At 44.1% G+C, this 19370-nt stretch overlaps 1 protein-coding gene across 5 annotated transcripts in view; it reads left to right on the forward strand.

Moving 5' to 3' along the window:
- The window catches only part of ZNF385B (zinc finger protein 385B), a 334199-nt gene that overhangs the window by 275545 nt on the left and 39284 nt on the right, over positions 1–19370 (forward strand). For all 5 annotated transcript variants that reach the window (XM_090045311.1, XM_090045313.1, XM_090045312.1 and 2 more), the window contains one exon: positions 15726–15882. In XM_090045311.1, the coding sequence (XP_089901437.1) occupies positions 15726–15882 (157 nt within the window). The remainder of the gene's footprint in view (positions 1–15725; positions 15883–19370) is intronic.

Here is a 19370-nt window from a genome sequence, read left to right on the forward strand (position 1 = left end):
AGAAAGAAAGTATCACCTACCTGGTCTTGTTCGTGATGCACCTGCTAATGCATGATAGAGTGCAGTTAGCTTTACTGATCGCTTCATCACATTTTCATCTTGGCATCAACAATGACTCTGAGATCCCTGTCCACTGCTGTGCTGCTGAGAAGGTCCTCCCCTAGCCTGTAAGTGTTTTGGTGATTCCTTCTCCCCAGGTGCAGCACCTTGCACTTGTCCTTGTTGAACGGCATCCTATTCTGTTCCGCCCACTTTTCCAACCTGTCCAGATCCACCTGAATTTGTTCCCTACCCTCTAGTATGTTAACTCTACCCCACAATTTGGTATCATCAGCAAATTTGGACAGAGTGCTTTCCACACCCTCATCCAAGTCACTGATGAAGACATTGAACTGCACAGATCCAAGGACTGAGCCTTGTGAAACTCCACTGCCTGCATCTTTCCAGGTTGATACCATCCCATCCACCACCACTCTCTGGGTGTGATCCCTAAGCCAATTTGCCACCCACCTGACCATTTAATCATCTGCGTCACAACCTCTCAGTTTATCTGTGAGAACAGGATGAGATACCATATCAAAGGCTTTCAGGCACAGGTGGAGAATGAGAACTCCAGCAAACTATCAGACACGGGTGGGAAAGCCAGAGCAGTGTTTACATGTTTTTAAATATTACACTACTGGTCCTCACACTGGTATTTGGGTAAATAAATAAGATATGACATACAGGGTTTGTGTCCACACATGCAGGCACATGTGCATGGAGCAGTTCAAATAGCAGCGGCACAAATTTGTGCCAGAGATTTGTGTCTCAGCACATGTGCCTGAACATGCACTTTGGTGTAGGGCAAATTGTGCCACCTGAAGCAACCTGACCCTGATCAGCTCCTCCTGGATCTTTGGCCAGGGGGAGCTAGAGGCTGGGGCCAGCAACAGTATAAAAAGCTGCCCTGGTGAGCAGCTCAGGGCTACTTGCCCTCAGGAGTTTCTGAGGCCCAGCCAGTTGGTATCTATTGACACTAGCCCATTGTGCCAGCTGGACTGCTGAAGCAGCCCTAAACTAAAGTGGCCCCTGTACCATCTACCCACTGCAGCAGTCTGGCAGTGGGGGCTCCTGCCTGGCTGTGACCTGCTGCCACCTGCAACAGCATCTATCCCTTGGACTTCCGGTCCCATGGCTGCACGCCTGCCAGACCCAGACAAGGACTGCACAGCTGCCTGGGCTGTGGTATGGACACTGTAGCAGAGCTTTCTGCACTTCTGGGTCAGTTGCCAGTGGGCCATGTCTGCACAATTGGCCTTCATGCAGAACTGCTGTCATGTCTTCTGGTGCCCACGCTCTACCATCTGGGCACTTCTCTCCCAGACGTGTTCATTGTGGTGGCCAGCTTTGAACTGTCAAAGCATGTCCTCCTGGCTCCAAATGACCAGGAGGTAAGTCACCCTGTCTGTTCTCCAGCTGGGTCCCCTCCAGCTGGGCCCTAGGTAGGCTAGTCTGCCTGGGTCTCACCGCCTGCCTCACCAGCAGAGATCCTAGTGTTCCCTGTTTAAAAATTGCAAATTCTCTGATAAACCCCCCAAATTCTTTCATTAAAATACCCCAAATCCATGTTCTTTTGTGATTAAAATGAAATGCCACTATATAGAGAGAGATCAGTTGGCCAATATTTGATATATTTACAATTTTTTGCAATTTGGAAGCCTATCATCATCATAAAATTAATTCTAAACTTTGGTGTATGCTTTTGCTTTTTTATCATAGAAAAATCAGAGCTGCTCCTGCCTTCTTTGCTCACCAGGATGTGGGGTACTGACCAGCACTGGGATGCTGGTGCCCTGCCCCTGCCCTTGCTCGTCACTCCCAACCCACAGCCCCCTCAGTGCCCCTCACTCCTGACCTGCAGCCCCTGCCTATCCCCACTAGCTCCTTCCTGGCAGTAGCTCCATCCCAGCACCAGGACATAAGTCCAGCTGAGTGATCTATTTGTGGAGGGGAGGGTTGGAGGGGTTTGTGGGTGCATGAAGGGTTTGTGGGTGAGATTTGGGGGGGGATGGGGATGGTTTGGGGGACATGGCATTTGTGATTGGATTCTGGGGGGTTATGGGTGTGAGGTTTCTGGGTGGGCATGTGGGTGGGGAGTTTGGGGGTGTGCGGTTTGGGGGTGGATTGTGGGGAGACTGTGGAAGTGAGGGGGACTGCTTGGGAGGGGTGAGTCACCCGCCTGCCCCCGGGCACAATGGATAGCTCCCCCCCACCCCCCACAGCAGCAGTGGCCATTGGGGTACTTCTGGCCTGCTACTGGCAGAGCGCCCCAGCCTCACAACATGGCCCCAGCCACCGGAGACCCAGCGCCACATGGAGCCAGCCCAGCCTGGCCCGCTGGTGCATGCCCTTGGGTAGGACCCCACCACTCTTGCTGCCACTCAGTCTCCCAGAACTGCACGCAAGAGCCATGTGCTATTGGGCTGGGCAGGATCCTGCCTGCATGGCTTTTTAACCTTCTATGCAATTTTCTTAATGTAGTTTCAGGGGAAAAGAAAGTAAATGTAATACCTCATGGCTTAATTAAAAATGAATATCTGGAAGTCCAGAAGGCTGATTTAAGAGATGCTCAGAATGTTATAGAAATTGTAACAGCTAGTCAGACTATATTACATCTACAACTTCAATATACAGTTTTAATATGGTTGCCTGTAATGTGATTTCTGTACAAAGGAATCTGTCAAAATGGGAGGCAACTGAGTGATAATTAGAGATAAATGAATGATACTTAGCTTTACAATTTTAGGGCAACAGGCATAATTTTCTCCTGTTTGCTGTGTCTCAGAAAACTCCACAGAGTGTTGCTTCTTGAAAATAGTATTTTTCCATGTTAGTATTACTGCCTAGTTACCAAGGAGAAGCAATAGTAAATGAAACATGCAGAGTTTGGGTCAGAAGTTATTTTAAAGGATAGTTGATCAAATTATGCCTTCCAAAATCTGCCTTCCATGAAGGCTCAGGGGTGACTTTCTGGAAGCCTATAAGTATATAAGGGGTATGCATCAGGAACTGGGAGAACATCTGTTCACCAACACACCCTAAGGGAAGATGGGGTCTAACAGTCGCAAACTGCTGGAAAACCGTTTTATAGTTTCATATTTTCTAGGGTCGGAAGTGACCTGAGCAGATCATCTAGTCTGACCCCCTGCAATGGCAGGAAAGAATACTGGAGTCAAACGACCCCAGCAAGATGTTCATCTAACCTCCTCTTAAACACCCCCAGGGTAGGAGCCTGCACCACCTCTCTTGGAAGTTGGTTCCAGACCCTAGCCGCCCTGACCGTGGAGTAGTGCCTCCTGATATCTAACCTAAACCTACCCTCTGCCAGCTTGTGACCGTTATTCCTGGTCACTCCTGGTGATGCTCGGGGGAACAGTGATTCCCCCAATGCCTGCTGATCCCCCCTGACTAGTTTATAACAGCCCACAAGATCCCCCCTCAGCCTTCTCTTTTGGAGGCTGAACAGGTTCACGTCCCGTAGCTTCTCCTCATAGGGCCTGCCCCGTTGTCCCCTGATCATACGAGTGGCCCTCCTCTGGACCCTCTCCGTGTTGTCCACATCCCTCTTGAAGTGTGGCACCCAGAACTGGACGCAGTACTCCAACTGCGGCCTGACCAGTGCTGCATAGAGGGGGAGGATCACCTCTTTGGACCTGCTCGAGATGCATCTGTGGATGTATGACAAGGTGTGGTTGGCCTTCCTAACTGCCTCCCCACACTGCCAGCCCATGTTCATCTTGGAGTCAATGCTGACCCCAAGATCCTTTTCTGCCTCCGTGCTGACAAGAGGGGAGTTCCCTAACCCGTAGGTATGGTGCCGGTTGTTCCTCCCGAGGTGCATCACCTTGCACTTGTCTGTGTTGAAACCCATCCTATTTTCATCCGCCCACCCTTGTAACCTGTCTAGGTCCGATAGTAGCCTGTTGCATCTTTCCAGTGTGCCCACGTCCCCCCACATCTTAGTGTCATCAGCAAATTTGAACCCCTCATCCAAATTTACCCCCTCGTCCAAATCACTGATGAAGATGTTGAACAGTGCGGGCCCAAGGACCGAGCCCTGCGAAACCCCACTGCCCGCGTCCTTCCAGGTTGAGAAGGAAGGACCACTACTACCCTCTGGGTGTGGCCCTCCAGCCAGTTGGCGACCCATTTGACTGTGTGGGTGTCTACACCACAGCCCCCCAGTTTCTTAATGAGAACGGGGTGAGAGACAGCGTCAAAAGCCTTCCGGAAGTCCAGGAAGACTATGTCCACTGTACCCCTGCATCTAATGATCTGGTAATCTGATCGTAAAAGGCCACCAGGTTGGTCTGACAGGACCTGCCACTGATGAACCTGTGTTGGTTGCCCCTAAGCATGCAGTCCCCTGCTGGCCCCTCCTGGATGTGTGCCAGCATAATTTTTTCAAACAGCTTGCCTAGGATCAAGGTAAGACTAACTGGTCTATAGTTTCCCAGGTCCTCCTTCCTGCCTTTTTTGAAGATGGGAACCACATTGGTCCTCTTCCAGTCCTCCGGTACCTCACCAGAGCACTACGAGTGCTCGTAAAGCCGTGCCAGGGGACTTGCAATGACCTCGGCCAGTTCTTTATGTTCCTTTTAGACTGAACATAAGGAAAAACTTCTTTATCATCTGAATCTCCAGAGTCTGGAATAGACTCCCCACAGAAGTCATGCAAGCACCTACTCTAGGTACCTTTAAGAAATGCTTGAATGCTTATCTTGCTGGGGTGATCTGACCCCAGCTGACTTCCTGCTTCTTGAGCCGGGGCTGGACCCAATGATCTTGCGAGGTCCCTTCCAGCCCTAATGTCTGTGAAATCTATGGGATTACACTTATTCTTTTGGAATTGTTTTGGAGTTACTAGTCCTGATTATAAAGTATCTGATCCAGTGACCATAAAATAAAAGTCTTAATGTTCAACACCTTTTTTTAATCTATGGGTAAAATGAGAATAGTCCTAACAAATCACAATGTACTATTTATTATATTTTCTATTTTTATGAATTCCATGGTCTGGCACTGTTGCTAGTATATGCCAACAAGGAAGTATAGCATTGAAAAAAGTTAGGTATTCTAAACCCATGATATGATCAAGTTAACTCACAGTCCCTCAGCATCCCAGGATGCTTTGCACCTCTCTCACAAACACTCCCTGATGGGGGGTGTGGGGAGTGAGCCTTAGCTCAAGCTGTTTGCTGCAGGCAAGCAGGGAGATGTGCTCCAGCACCCCCTAGCACCTTACCTGAGCCACTTCAGGCATGTGGCTGCATTTCTAGAATCAAAAATGAAAATTCACTTGCTTATTGGTTCAATCAATGCAATTTAGATTAGCCTGCAAAGGTTGAATTGATTCAGCCTCCGGCTTTTTGACTACCTGTATTTAGCCTTAATATGTTATGCATTATCTATGCCCCATGACTTCAGAATACATTTCAGACAAAAAAGAATTAAAACAAATATTTTTATAAGTTATAGCAACTAAATATATTTCCAAAATAGTTTCATAGTTTGTAGGGTTGGAAGGGACCTGAGCAGATCATCGAGTCCGACCCCCTGCCATGGCAGGAAAGAGTATAGGGGTCAAACGACCCCAGCAAAGTGATTGTCAAGCCTTGTCTTAAAGACCCCCAGGGTAGGAGCCAGCACCACTTTGCTTGCAAGTTGGTTCCGGATCCTAGACACCCTGACAGTGAAGTAGAGCCTCCTGATGTCTAATCTGAATTTACCCTCTGTCAGCTTGTGACCGTTATTTCTAGTCACTCCTGGTAGTGCTCAGGGGAATAGGGACTTCCCCAATGCCTGCTGGTCTCCTCTGGACTAATTTATAGCAGGCCACAGTCTTATTTCATGGAGGCTGAACAGGTTCAGGTCCCGTAGCCTCTCCTCATAGGGCCTGCCCTGCTGCCTTCTGATCATGCGAGTGGCCCTCCTCTGGACCCTCTCCATGTTGTCCACATCCCTCCTGAAGTGCGGTCCCCAGAACTGGACGCAGTACTCCAGCTGCGGCCTGACCAGTGCCGCATAGAGGGGGAGTATCACCTCCATGGACCTGCTCGAGATGCATCTGTGGATGCATGACAAGGTGTGGTTGGCCTTCCTAACTGCATCCCTACACAGTTGACTCATGTTCATCTTGGCATCAATGATGACTCCAAGATCCTTTTCTGCCTCTGTACTGATGAGAAGGGAGTTTCCCAGCCTGTAGGTATTGTGCTGGTTCTTCCTCCCCAGGTGCAGCACTTTGCACTTGTCTGTGTTGAATCCCACCCTATTCTCATCCACCCACCCCTGTAACCTGTCTAGGTCCAATTACAGCCTGTTCCTCCCTTCTAGTGTACACATGTCCCCCCACATCTTAGTGTCATCAGCAAATAGAGGAAGTAGGTAGCAGATCAGAACATATTCACTAGAAAATACCTTGTTTAACCAGATAGCTAGGGACAGAAGTTACACATAAACTGGTTTTAGTGATCAGAAACTGGTTTAAATCTGTAAAAGAACAAAAGCTCAGTGCACATAAACCAGTTGCAAAATGGCTGAGACTGGTTTAAGATAAACCTGGTTGAATGTAGTATCAGACTTAAATGATTTGGGTCAAACTGGGTTATGAAACTTCTGCCCCAGACCCTTTCCTGGTTCAAGGTAAATCATAGTCTCCCAGAATCCCAGCATGGTTTCCAGCTGTGGGCTGGGCTGTGTTGTCTGCTCCAGAGAGCTGGGCTGGCCCTGCCCTTCTGCTCCCTAGCTGGAGCAGTGAGGGTTGTCTGACAAGGAGGTGGGGGTGGAAACCCAGCTGGGGGTGCAGCCCAGTGTGCAGGGAGGCTAGGGTCATGGAGGGGTGTTAAACACCCCTTCCCCTGCTCAAACTTATTGCTGGCTGCAACTATGGACTACAAATCCCAGAGGCAAGTGGAAGCAGGAAAAGGAAGTGATGAGCAACCCTGCAAAGTTCTGCTGCTGTAATTCTGAACTGCAAATCCCAGAGACCTCAAGGGGCAGTAGGAAGCCAGAGAGCCATGCTCTAGTACCCCTCAGCTTCTGGCCTAAGCCAGTGCAAACGTCTGTTCACTTCTGTTTCAATGTAATCTGTGCAGTTTAGACTAACCTGTAATGCCTAAATCGATTCAGCCTCAGGCTTTTTTGACTGTCTCTACCTAGCCATAAACACGAAAAATAACATCTCTTAAGTTATTTCTCAATGTCAGACATGGGTTTTCTAGAGTAGAAAGGAATTTATTTCCCATCTGTTATATCCTTCTGAGAAAATTTCAGTTTAAAATTGTCAGACAAGTTTCTTTGGTTGAATCTGATATCTTTTATTAGACCAACTTAAATAGTTGGAAAAAATATTTCTTAGCAAGCTTTCGGTTCAAAAACCCTTTTGTCAGGCTGAGGAAGCCTCTGCAGTTGGTGTATGCTCTTCCTGGATGGAATGAATAGTAAAGAAGCCAGAGGCTGGGCTGGCATGCATGCAAGACAGGCAGTCAGTGAAGATGTAAACTGAGGAATCAGTGGGTGAGAGACAGGGTGTGGGGGGAGGGAGGGCAGGGAGAGAAAAGAGGTATGAATATAGCAAGTAAATAGTGGAGAGGTGCCTGGGGAGTCAGATGTCAGGCAGGTTATAATGTGTCATAAATCCAATGTCAGTATTTAGTCCATGATTTTTTGTATCCAGGAGGTTGAAGTGAAGTTCATAGGCTCATTTGTGAAAAGTGTTTTGTAAGTTTCCGTTGAGGATTAGAACTGAGAAATTGGAGAGTTTAAAATTGTAAGTGGCAAGTATTTTATAAAACTGTAAATTCTATAGAATAAAACAACCATATCCTTTCAAGTGTTCTGTAGAACTTTTTGGTATGCTACAAAAAAACTTGTCGGGTTTTTTACTGTAAGTAATTTCATCTGTGAAACTTTAGATGGAGAGAAGAAAAGACATGGCAAGGCAATAGTTAACTGAGAAGTAGTATTAGAGCTAAAAACATATAATTAAAACTGCTATAGAGTTTCAAAGGTAAAAGGCATATTCAGCTGCCTCCCTTTTACTACCATTAATGTAAAAGTCCTGTGTTCTAAGATGACACAATTCTGAAATGTTAAATATAAAAATGTTTACATCTTTTTCTTTCAACTCTGATTCAGATTAACTTAATTGTGGTTAATTATATGTAAATTAATTTGTATCATACAGAGCTCTACATCAGTGGAAGGTTTCCTTGCTTAAAAGGGTATGTGATTGGGCTCATATTTTCATAGAATCATAGAAAGAAGGACCGGAAGGGACCTGTAAAATCATCAAGTCTGATCCCCTGCTATGTGCAGAAGGTAATGGGGCTCAAATGAGCTCAATGAAGTACTTGTCCAGACTCCTCTTGAAGACCACCATAGATGGCAACTGCACCACCTCTGTTGGAAGTGTGTTCCAGATTTCTAGTTATCTGTATGGAAAATAAGTTTTTCCTTATGCCCAGCTGAAACTTTTCATAGATTCATAGATTCATAGATTCATAGATGCTAGGGTCGGAAGGGACCTCAATAGATCATCGAGTCCGACCCCCTGCATAAGCAGGAAAGAGTGCTGGGCCTACATTATCCCAGCTAGATACACATCCAACCTTCTCTTGAATACCCCCAGGGTAGGGGAGAGCACCACCTCCCTTGGGAGCCCGTTCCAGACCTTGGCCACTCGAACTGTGAAGAAGTTCCTCCTAATATCCAATCTAAATCTGCTCTCCTCTAGCTTGTGGCCATTATTTCTTGTAACCCCCGGGGGCGCCTTGGTGAATAAATACTCACCAATTCCCTTCTGTGCCCCCCTGACGAACTTATAGGCAGCCACCAGGTCGCCTCTCAACCTTCTCTTGCGGAGGCTGAAAAGGTCCAGTTTCTCTAATCTCTCCTCGTAGGGCTTGGCCTGCAGGCCCTTAACCATACGAGTGGCCCTTCTCTGGACCCTCTCCAGGTTATCCGCATCCTTCTTGAAGTGCGGCGCCCAGAATTGCACGCAGTACTCCAGCTGCGGTCTGACCAGCGCCCGATAGAGGGGAAGTATCACCTCCTTGGACCTATTTGTCATGCATCTGCTGATGCACGATAAAGTGCCGTTGGCTTTTCTGATGGTTTCGTCACACTGCCGACTCATGTTCATCTTGGAGTCCACTAGGACTCCAAGATCCCTTTCCACTTCCGTGCCACCCAGCAGGTCATTTCCTAGGCTGTAGGTGTGCTGGACATTTTTCCTCCCTAGATGCAGCACTTTGCATTTCTCCTTGTTGAGCTGCATTCTGTTGTTTTCTGCCCACTTGTCTAACCTGTCCAGGTCTGCTTGCAGCTGTTCCCTGCCCTCCGGCGTGTCCACTTCGCCCCATAGCTTAGTGTCATCTGCAAACTTGGACAGAGTACATTTCACCCCCTCGTCCAAGTCGCTGATGAAGACATTAAAGAGTATCGGTCCAAGCACCGAGCCCTGCGGGACCCCACTGCCCACACTCTTCCAGGTCGAAACCGACCCATCCACCACAACTCTCTGGGTGCGACCCTCCAGCCAATTCTCCACCCACCGGACTGTGCAGTAATCCAAGTCACAGCCCCTTAACTTGTTCACCAGTATGGGGTGGGATACCGTATCAAAGGCCTTCCTGAAGTCCAAGTATACGACATCCACCCCTCCTCCTGCGTCGAGGCGTTTTGTGACCTGGTCATAAAAAGAGACTAGATTGGTCAGGCACGATCTACCTGCCACGAACCCGTGCTGGTTTCCCCTCAGCATAATTTGTCCTGCCGTGCTCTCACAAATGTGAGCCTTGATGATTTTCTCAAAGATTTTGCCAAGGATGGAGGTGAGACTGACTGGCCTATAGTTACCCGGGTCCTCCTTCCTCCCCTTCTTGAAAATGGGAACCACATTGGCCCTTTTCCAGTCCTCCGGGACTTGACCCGTGCGCCACGAGCGTTCAAATATTCCCGCCAGTGGCTCTGCAATGATGTCGGCCAGTGCTTTCAGTACCCTCGGATGGAGCTCATCCGGGCCTGCCGACTTAAAGGCATCCAGTTCCTCCAAGTGACCCTGCACCACCTCAGGGTCCACGCATGGAAGTCTGGTGCCTTGCTGCTGCCTCCCAACACTCCCAGTGAGAGACTTGTCATGCCTCTCGCTTAGGAACACTGAGGCGAAGAACTCGTTGAGGAGTTCAGCCTTGTCCCCTCTGTCCGTCACCAATTGTTTCTGCCTATTTAGCAGGGGTCCTATTCCTCCCTGGGCCTTCCTTTTACTCCCTATATATCTAAAAAACAATTTCTTATTGTCTTTTACTTGGGTTGCCATGCTCAGCTCCATGGTAGCTTTGGCCTGTCTAACTGCCTCCCTACAAGCACGAGCAGAAGAGGTATATTCCTCTTTGGTGATCTCTCCCTGTTTCCACTTTTTATGTGCTCCCCTTTTGGCCCTTAGTCTGCCCTGGATTTCTCTGGTCAGCCAGGGAAGCCTCCTGGCCCCTTTCCCTCTTTTACCTCGCACGGGGATCGTCTCGCTTTGTGCTCGAAGGATAGCTTCCTTAAGGCACAGCCACCCTTCTTGGGCTCCCATCATTTCAAAACTACTACTCTGCAGTGCATCCTTCACTAATCGCCTGAGTTCGCTGAAATCAGCTTTCCTAAAGTCCAGCACGTTCACCCTACTGGTTACCTTACCCACTCGACGCCTTATGTTGAATTGTACTTTTAGGTGATCACTGTCCCCCAGATGGCTACCGATCTGTAGGTCCCCTACTATGTCATCCCCCGTTGCCAATACCAGATCCAGTAAGGCATTCCCCCTAGTGGGACCATGTACCTCCTGCGTCAGGTGGAGGTCCTGTACACAGGTTAGAAACCTCGATTTGTTTGTGTCCATTGGTCCACGGCTTCCGGGGGGGGGCGCTTTTTTGAAAAGTTGTTCTCCTAGATCCTGGTGTTCTCCCTTGATATATTTGTAGGCAGCTATCAAGTCACCCCTCAGTCTTCTTTTATTCAGACTAAACAAACCCAGATTCTGAAGTCCCTTCTCATAGGACCTGTCCCCCAGGCCCTTGATCATGCAGGTGGCCCTTGTCTGCACCCTTTCGAGTTTGTCCACATCCTTCTTGAAGTGCGGTGCCCAGAACTGGGCACAGTACTCCAGCTGTAGCCTCACCAATGCTGAATAAAGGGGGAGGAGCACCTCTCTGGATCTGTTGGTGACACATGTGCTGATGCACACCAGAGTTCTATTTGCTCTGTCAGTGACTTTGGCACACTGATGGCTCATATTCATCCTCTGGGCAACTGGTACACCTAGGTCCCTTTCGGATGCAGTGCCAGTGAGTGGATCCCCACCCTTTGTATAGGTACGGGGAGGGTTCATCCTATCCAGATGAAGGACCCGACATTTGATCCTGTTGAACCTCATATGGTTTTGTTCAGCCCATACGACCAGCCTGTCCAGTTCTTCCTGAATTTTTGACGTGTCCTCTGATGTGCCCATTTGTCCTTACAGCCTGGAATCATCCACAGACTTAATCACTGAACTTTTCACGACCTCATCCAGGTCATTAATAAAGATGTTAAAGAGCATGGGCCTGAGCACTGACCCGTGGGATTTTATCCACTCCCATTACAAGACAGTGACAAATATATAATGATATGAAATTTTCATGCTTTAAAAATGATATATCTTCTCCCTGGTATATGTAACATTTTTATCAATGATCTGAATCACAGAATCATAGAATCACAGAAGTAGGGTCGGAAGGGACCTTGTAGATCTTCAAGTCCGACCCCCCGCCTGGGCAGGAGAAAAACTGGGCTCAAATGACTCCAGCCAGGTAGGCATCAAGCCTCTTCTTAAAGACCCCCAGGGTAGGAGCCAGAAATTTAAAAGCATTACTAAAAGTTTGCAAGTCATTTAAAGTTTTGGGAAGTGGTAAAGAAAAAGTGGGTAGATTACTTGCACAAGGTAGTACGTATAATTTTGTAAGGTGTGAGCAAACAAATAATATGCTGCTTGGTACAGCCAGATATTTGGGGATATACATTTTAGGAACATTGAAAGTAGGCCATACATTCAGGATGGGGGATTTCTTCCTAAGAAGTAGTGACCTGGAAAAAAGTTGTGGGTCATGCTGGCTAATCAACTTGAATGTTAGCTTTGCAGTGTAATGATTTGAGCAAAAGACCTAGTATGATTCCTATATTCCTAAATAGAGGAACACTAAGTTGCAGTAAAGTGATTATCTCTGTATTTGATGCTGCAGGACATCTGCTGTAATGCTGCATCCAGTTCTGCTATCCACAAATCAAGGAGAATGTTGAAAAATTGGAGCGGGTTCTGTAAAGAGCTATAACAAAGATGACATGATTAGAAAATATGCCTTCTACTGAAAGACACAAAGAGCTCAATCTATGAAGTATATCAAAATGAAAGTTTAAGGGAGGGGGAGGGAGCACTTAATCACACTGTGTCCCTGTGTGAGAAATAGAAGTTTGATACTGGAGGTTTCTTCATTTTATCCAACAAAGGTATAACAAATCCAGTTGCTGGATGTTAAAATAAGATAGACTCAGACTAGAAAGAAGACTAACGCTTAAATTATGATAATTAGATCTTGAAAAAACTTACCCAGGTCTATAGTGAGCTCCCCACTACTGGAAATTTTAAAACCAAGGTTGAATGCTTTTTCTAAAATATATGGGCTTGTCTAAGCAAGAATTAATTCAGAAACAATCTGAATTATATAGGAGGTCAGACTGAGAGGATAACAATGGTAATTTCTGTTCTTTATAATGTAATGTATGCCTGTGATTTTGTGTTTTATAGTTACAGTTACCATCCAGTGAATATCAAAAGTGATGCCACCCAAGAGATTTCAGTGAAAACTTCAAATATCTTTAAACAGTTTACATTAGTTTTAATTCTGTCTGGACTTGTTTGTTTTCAACAGGTTTCATTACAGTAGATGAGGATTGAATGAAGTGAATCACAGTAGTAGGTTATTACTGATATTGCAGGCATTATTATTGCAAATATCAGCAGAAAGGCTTATTAGCAATGTACCGACTTAGTAAGTCTTTCTCTTGAGTGCACTTACATTTCTTCTGTTGTAGCTTTCCTCAGGCAACATAGGATCTTATCAACAGAGCATGTATGCATTGAGCATAGTTATAGATCAAATATTTAAAGGGACATCATCAACTTGAATTTTTTGCATCTGCTGCTGTTACAATATAAGTTGCTAGAACAGAAGGAGGCTTGAGGAAAAATATATTTTTTCTATTTTTAGCTTTATGCATTTTGACAGCTTTTTGAGTATGCAGTTTCACTCGGCTGTTGACATTTTGTATGTCTTCTGAAGGGTACAGCAGTGCCAAAGCTGAAACTGAATGGGCAGAAACCAGCAAAAGAGGGAGTGTTTGCAGACAGAAAAAGAATGTAATGAGTGGGGTGGTATGTCTTATTTTGTGATGAGTCTTCCCTACTTGTCTATGAAACATGTCTAAATCTAATAGAAGAGGAGTTAAAAAAATCTTTAAAAGTTATCAAGTATTTTCCAAGAAAAAGAGGACATACTATTTAAAGGCAGATCTAGCAAAAAGAAATGAATTTTTTGATATCCAGCAGTTTCAAGAAATTCAAGTTGACAGGTGTCTCTTTAAATACTGTATGTAGAGATAGTTGTACTTCTGTTCAATAATTTAGCTGTTTCTCTTTAATTTTTGCATTGTGTTTGATTATATTTCAATACTACAGAGGTTTTAGTCATAAAATAGTTTAGTTGCAACTAGTTTTTAGACTCTACTATAAATTGATTTACAGACAAGTAAGTATTTTTTTCAGAAAGGTCTGCAAAGTAATGTTTATTTGGCAGTTCTTATTCCTGAACACGCTCTTAACAAAGTTATCAGAGAATAAGCATGCTGCATATTCTGTTCCTTATTTTACAGTATATACAATCACTTGTATACTAAAATGAATACTTCATCTCATCTAAATGGCTGTTTGAGCTGCAGTGCTTTAGTGATTTTTCATCATACAAATGATTAAGACTTTAGTGAATAGAGATTTGTATGTGTTCTCTTGTCTTTTCCATCTGCTCCTACTGTCTGCTTACATTCTACCCACACTGTCTTAAGGTGACCGTGGTTCCTAGGTGTATTGAGCCCCATTAAGATTGTCCTCATTATATCTGTGCTCTTTTTAATACCTGTCTGGACCCCATAGCTGGTGTATATAAAACATGAAGTTTATTCTGTTTTTTGCTTCATTTAACACAGTGAACTAGATGATGATGCAAAGATGTGTTAATATAATTCACTTTTGCATGAACATATTAAATATGTCTTGCACTGATATTTTATATATGAAGCACTGAGATGAAATCATCTCTTTATGTCATTTCAAGGAGCATGCTACTTTAGTTTGAATTAAATTGCAATATTAACTTAAATAGTTAATATGTAACCTTCAATAGAGGCACCTGTTCAATACAAGTTTCAAAACTAAAAGAATGTCATTTATATGAGTATTTGTTAATAATGCATAGCATTGCTAAATAATACTGTTTACAGTTATGTAAAAATGGCTTTTCATTTGTATATTCATATAATATTCTTAATCTATTTTTACTCTATAAAATATGTTAATATGTTAATTAGGTTTTTAGAAGTCAACAGGCTTTGTGTTAAGAAGTCATAACCTGACATTTTTTAATTTGGGTGTTTAAAAGTTAAGCTCCCACTCTACATTTGGAGACAAAAATAACTCAGTTGTCAAAGGGTACGCTAAATCTCTGCAAATCAGGCAGCTCATTTAAGTGCCTAACTTCAGGCATGTACATTTGACCTAGTTTCTATAAATAGTTTTATGACAAAGAAGTAAATATTTTCTCTTATGAACATCAGAAGTTATTTTTAGTACAGAACCAGGAGGTATATATTTCATGACATTTTAAAAAAGAAGCTAATAATAAGTTTTTCTCTGGTGATCTGTCCCAGAGTCCCCAACATTTTAGTTCTTTCAAAAGGGTTATGTAGGACAATTTATAAAACATAATCAAAATTGATGTATATTGTAAATGTTTTCTATGTTTTAGTTCAGTCTATTAAAGTTAATGACAGTGGTGTTTCTTTTTTCATCCCTTCTCCTTGATCTAACAGTGTAGACATAATATCATTAATGCCTGTTTCAATTGCTGTTAGTGTAATGATGGGAATACTTCATGAGTCTTGTACTAGATCAAGCAAGAGAAAAATGGATTATTTAATCATGTTACAGCATAGAGAATATCTTTCTAACTATAAGCAATAAAGAGCAGGTAACTACGTGAAATTAAATAGAAGTTTTCTCAATTGGATATATTCACATTTACATTAAGTTTTAAATCTGAAGAGTATGATAGCAAGGAATTAGATATGGAGACATCAATTCTAATATAGAATCAAATTTCATTCTGCATTGAAGAAAGTGCATGTTGTTCTTTAAAATCTCTTTTAAAATGCAATTTTTGTCATCTGAATATATAAAATACATTAAGTTTAGGGAAATATTAATAACACACTACTAAACTTTGTCAGGTGGAATATTATGGTGCCTATTATTGAAAGTGTCCCACATTACCATCTCTTGGGTTGTATGGAAGTACAAACAAATGAGCCTGATTTGTTCTCCTTTGTAGAGCCAGGCTGAGGCCCACTACAAAGGAAGTAAACATGCCAAGAAGGTCAAAGCACTAGAGGCAACGAAAAATAAACCAAAAGCTTCCAAGGACAGCGCAAAGGCTAACACAAGCTACTCCACCACGCCAGTTACAGCCAACATCTCTGACAAATCAGGTCAATGAAAATTTTTGTTCTATACATTCTTTGCTTTTTCTTTTTTGTGTTGATGTGAGTCTAATTGCATGATATTGATTCATGGCTTAGTTTTCTAAACTGTCAATATGCTTTGTTATACGGAAATGAATTGTCCTTTATATTTGGTGTCAGAAGATTATTAATGCACATGAAATATTCAGTATACCCTCAGTGCTAAGGTCTAATTTCAAATAATACAGAGCAGTCTTAATAAGACCGACTTGTGAAATTTATATTTGTACATCATGGAGAGGTAGTCAGGGTGAAGTCAGACAGGAGGCAGGCTGTCTGAGGTCTAGTTATAGACTGACTAACTACTAGTCTATATGGTGCAGCTCTACCTGCCTTCTGCCTTACACAGCATGGAGTGATCTTATATTTGTATATTCGAGACATGGACACACATGACATTTAGAATGGTATAAATGCAATTGAAACCTAAAGTGGATAGACATACAAGTCTGCTAATCTGTTTAAATCCACCTGGAAAGGTTCAAAATTGTATGTGAAAGATCAAATACTATTTTGAACTAGTTCACTGTGAACCTGTGTTACATGATGTTGGTCTGGTCATTCCTTCAAGAATCCCACACTGCATTGCCCCCCCTCCCTCCCCCCCACTACTGCAACTGGCCACTCTACTGCCTCCCTTTCTCTCTTTTGCAAAGCTCCTTAGCACTGCTTATTCAACAAAGGCCATCTTTCAAATAAGCTGCTGTGTCCTCACTCCCTACTCACAGTCCCTCACCATGTGCAACCATCCCTTGGGAACCAAAACATGTATCTAAGCATTCCCCTCTCCTGCTGCCCCCAAGTCAGGCAAGCACACTGCAGATTGTGGTCAGCTGCAGGCTGTTGAAGTTTATTTCACTCATTGCAAGGACAGAAGGGAAAGTGGAAAAGTAAAAATGCCTCCAGCTACAGGTTATTCACCCCCTGAAACTCTCCAAAGCAAGACCTTTTCTCCCCACCCCACCTTCACCAACTGTGAGGCATGCTGGCCTGGGTGAGCCACAGCACTTGGTATAACTGTGAACCAGTTTCCAATCAGTGACATCTAGGAATGGTTCAGTTGTTGTGTGTGACCACACCCTCAGTTTCCACTGAAGTCTGAAGGGAAAAACTTGTCTCCAGGAAACTCCACCTTTCAGAAAATGGGAATTCTATTCAAACCAAATGAAGGTAGTTATAGGTATGTAATATCATGAACAAACCCATCCAGTTACCCAGCTAAACCTAATGACTGATTTTTGGTAGCTTACACAACTTGTATTTGAGCTTTCATTTTGTTTGTGCTTTTTTTGTTTGTTTGTTTTATTTTGGTAATCTCAAAAGGTTTGTAGAGCAGTATTGTGTGCAAGTTACTGTTTAAAAACTGCTCTGTTCCCTCTGTTTCCTTGTTGAATAATGTTTCTTGACCATTCTGGCATAGTCCAGACTTGCAGTCCTCATGTAGAAGAAAGCAGCCATGACAATTTTCCCAGATTATAAAACTATACAGACTATTTCTGAAGGTTTTACTTCTTCCTGGGTAATCTTTTAAATCACAGTCCTGACCCAAATACCATAAACAGAGTAACGTTAGACAGTGTTCTGAAGAGGAAGTGGCTTATTATCATGCCAAATGCTATTGTCAGGGATCGCTCCTATACACTTTACACAGGGAAAACTCTAATGGATTGGCTAGTTAGCAATAATATGTTTTAAGGTTCAGTTTAGTTTACCTGGGGCCCAATATTTTAGTTTTGTGTTAGGCAATGTAAGTCTTACTACTAGTAAACAAAGCCAAGACATTATAAAGCAATCTCATGCACTAATGATTTCTACATTTAAAAAAAAAACTAAAGAAAAGAATAAATGACTGAGCAGAGAGAAAAATTCAGGTCACGGTATGAAATTACATAATAGAGAGAGCAGAATGGAGAGAGGCATACAAAAAAACCTAAAATATTTAAAAACAAAAACCAACACTGTACTTCTGTATATCCTCAAAGGACTATATCTCATATTGTCTTCCTAAATGCATATCTTTTATTTACGAAAATGTTTTAATGGATCCTGTTTATTGAAAAAAATTCTTGTTAATATAGCCGTGTCATCTACCATTTACCAATTCCGTGTCATTTACCATTTATGATGTTAAAAACTCAGATAAGAGTTTGGCTTAATAAAATTGCTACCAGAGACTTCTTAAGTTAAACCCAAGCCTACTGTATTAAAATTAACCTAAATCTAAAATGACAATTAACTCACAGGGTGGGTTTCCACAAGTTAAAAGTGTGGGCCCAAATAAAAAGAGTTGCAGCATCCTTCTCTATGTATCCACACCAAATCTTCCGTTTGAATACTGTGCTTCAGAGTGTGGACAGGTCTTATGAAGTGCTGATGCCAAACTTAACACAAGGCCTAGCTCAGATGTACCTTCCATTTTTCTCTATGCCTTAACCACACTTGCTGTATATTCCATGCCCAGGATCAGAAGGGGGCCAAGGACAATGAACCCACCAAGTTGTCACAATCCCATTATTTATTACCACAGTAAATATGAATGAAATGATTACTGATCCCCTTTAGTCATGCCTCAACAAGTTCCCCAGCAGTCAAAGTACTGCTAGTGACAATGGCAGGTCGATGAACTGCTATTCCACCAGTTCAGACAGTTTAGCCAACAAATACAAGTCCCTGAGGAGAACAGGTCATAATTGCCACATCTTGTCCTGCTAAACTTGGCAAATAAGATCCCAGTGAGGACCTGGAAATCTCAATTTGAAACGGGTCTTGTGACTGTTGGTGATGGATTAGAAAAATGTCAGGGGTAAGCTGAAAATCAGGGGACATTAACCTTTTCCAAGCAGCAGACTGGGACAACCTGTCCTCAGTCTAGTGTGAGCTGGGTGGTTTTGGCAGTATGTCAACAGTGGGGGAGGTTTCCCTGAGTCCCCAAAGGAGCCATGCACTTGGGAGCTGCATCTGTGTCCCCTGCATAGTTCCCAGCCCACTGGCTGCGGGGTGAAAGCAGCTTCTAGCAGGGTTGTGCCCAGGCCAGGCAGTAGCAAGTTGCTTTCATCTTGCTGCTACTTCTCCTTCCTCTCCTACTTCCCCCCACCCACCCCCAGCCTGGCCCTGGCACTACTCCACTCTGGCTGGAAGCTGCACTCATACCACAGCCTTGGGGAGAGGGGAGGGACAGAGTAATGGCAGTGGTTCAGGCACAGCTTCCCCAGCCCTGGTGTAGCTGTGGAAGCTGTGCCTAGGCCACAAACCTGTGGGAGTGAGGGAGAAGTGGGGCAGCGAGAAGCAATAGCAGCACAGGCACAATTTCTAGGTCCTCAGCCTTTTCACAGCCCCTCACTGCACAGCTCCAGCACAGGCACAGGCAAAGCCCTGCAGCTTCACGGGCCAGATCCAGACCTCAGGTAGTACATTATAGACTTCTACTGTAGAATGGAAAAACCAGACAGTGCCAT

Source organism: Crocodylus siamensis, chromosome 4, assembly GCF_052110815.1.
Source record: "Crocodylus siamensis isolate JL-2025a chromosome 4, ASM5211081v1, whole genome shotgun sequence".
NCBI lineage: Eukaryota > Metazoa > Chordata > Crocodylia > Crocodylidae > Crocodylus > Crocodylus siamensis.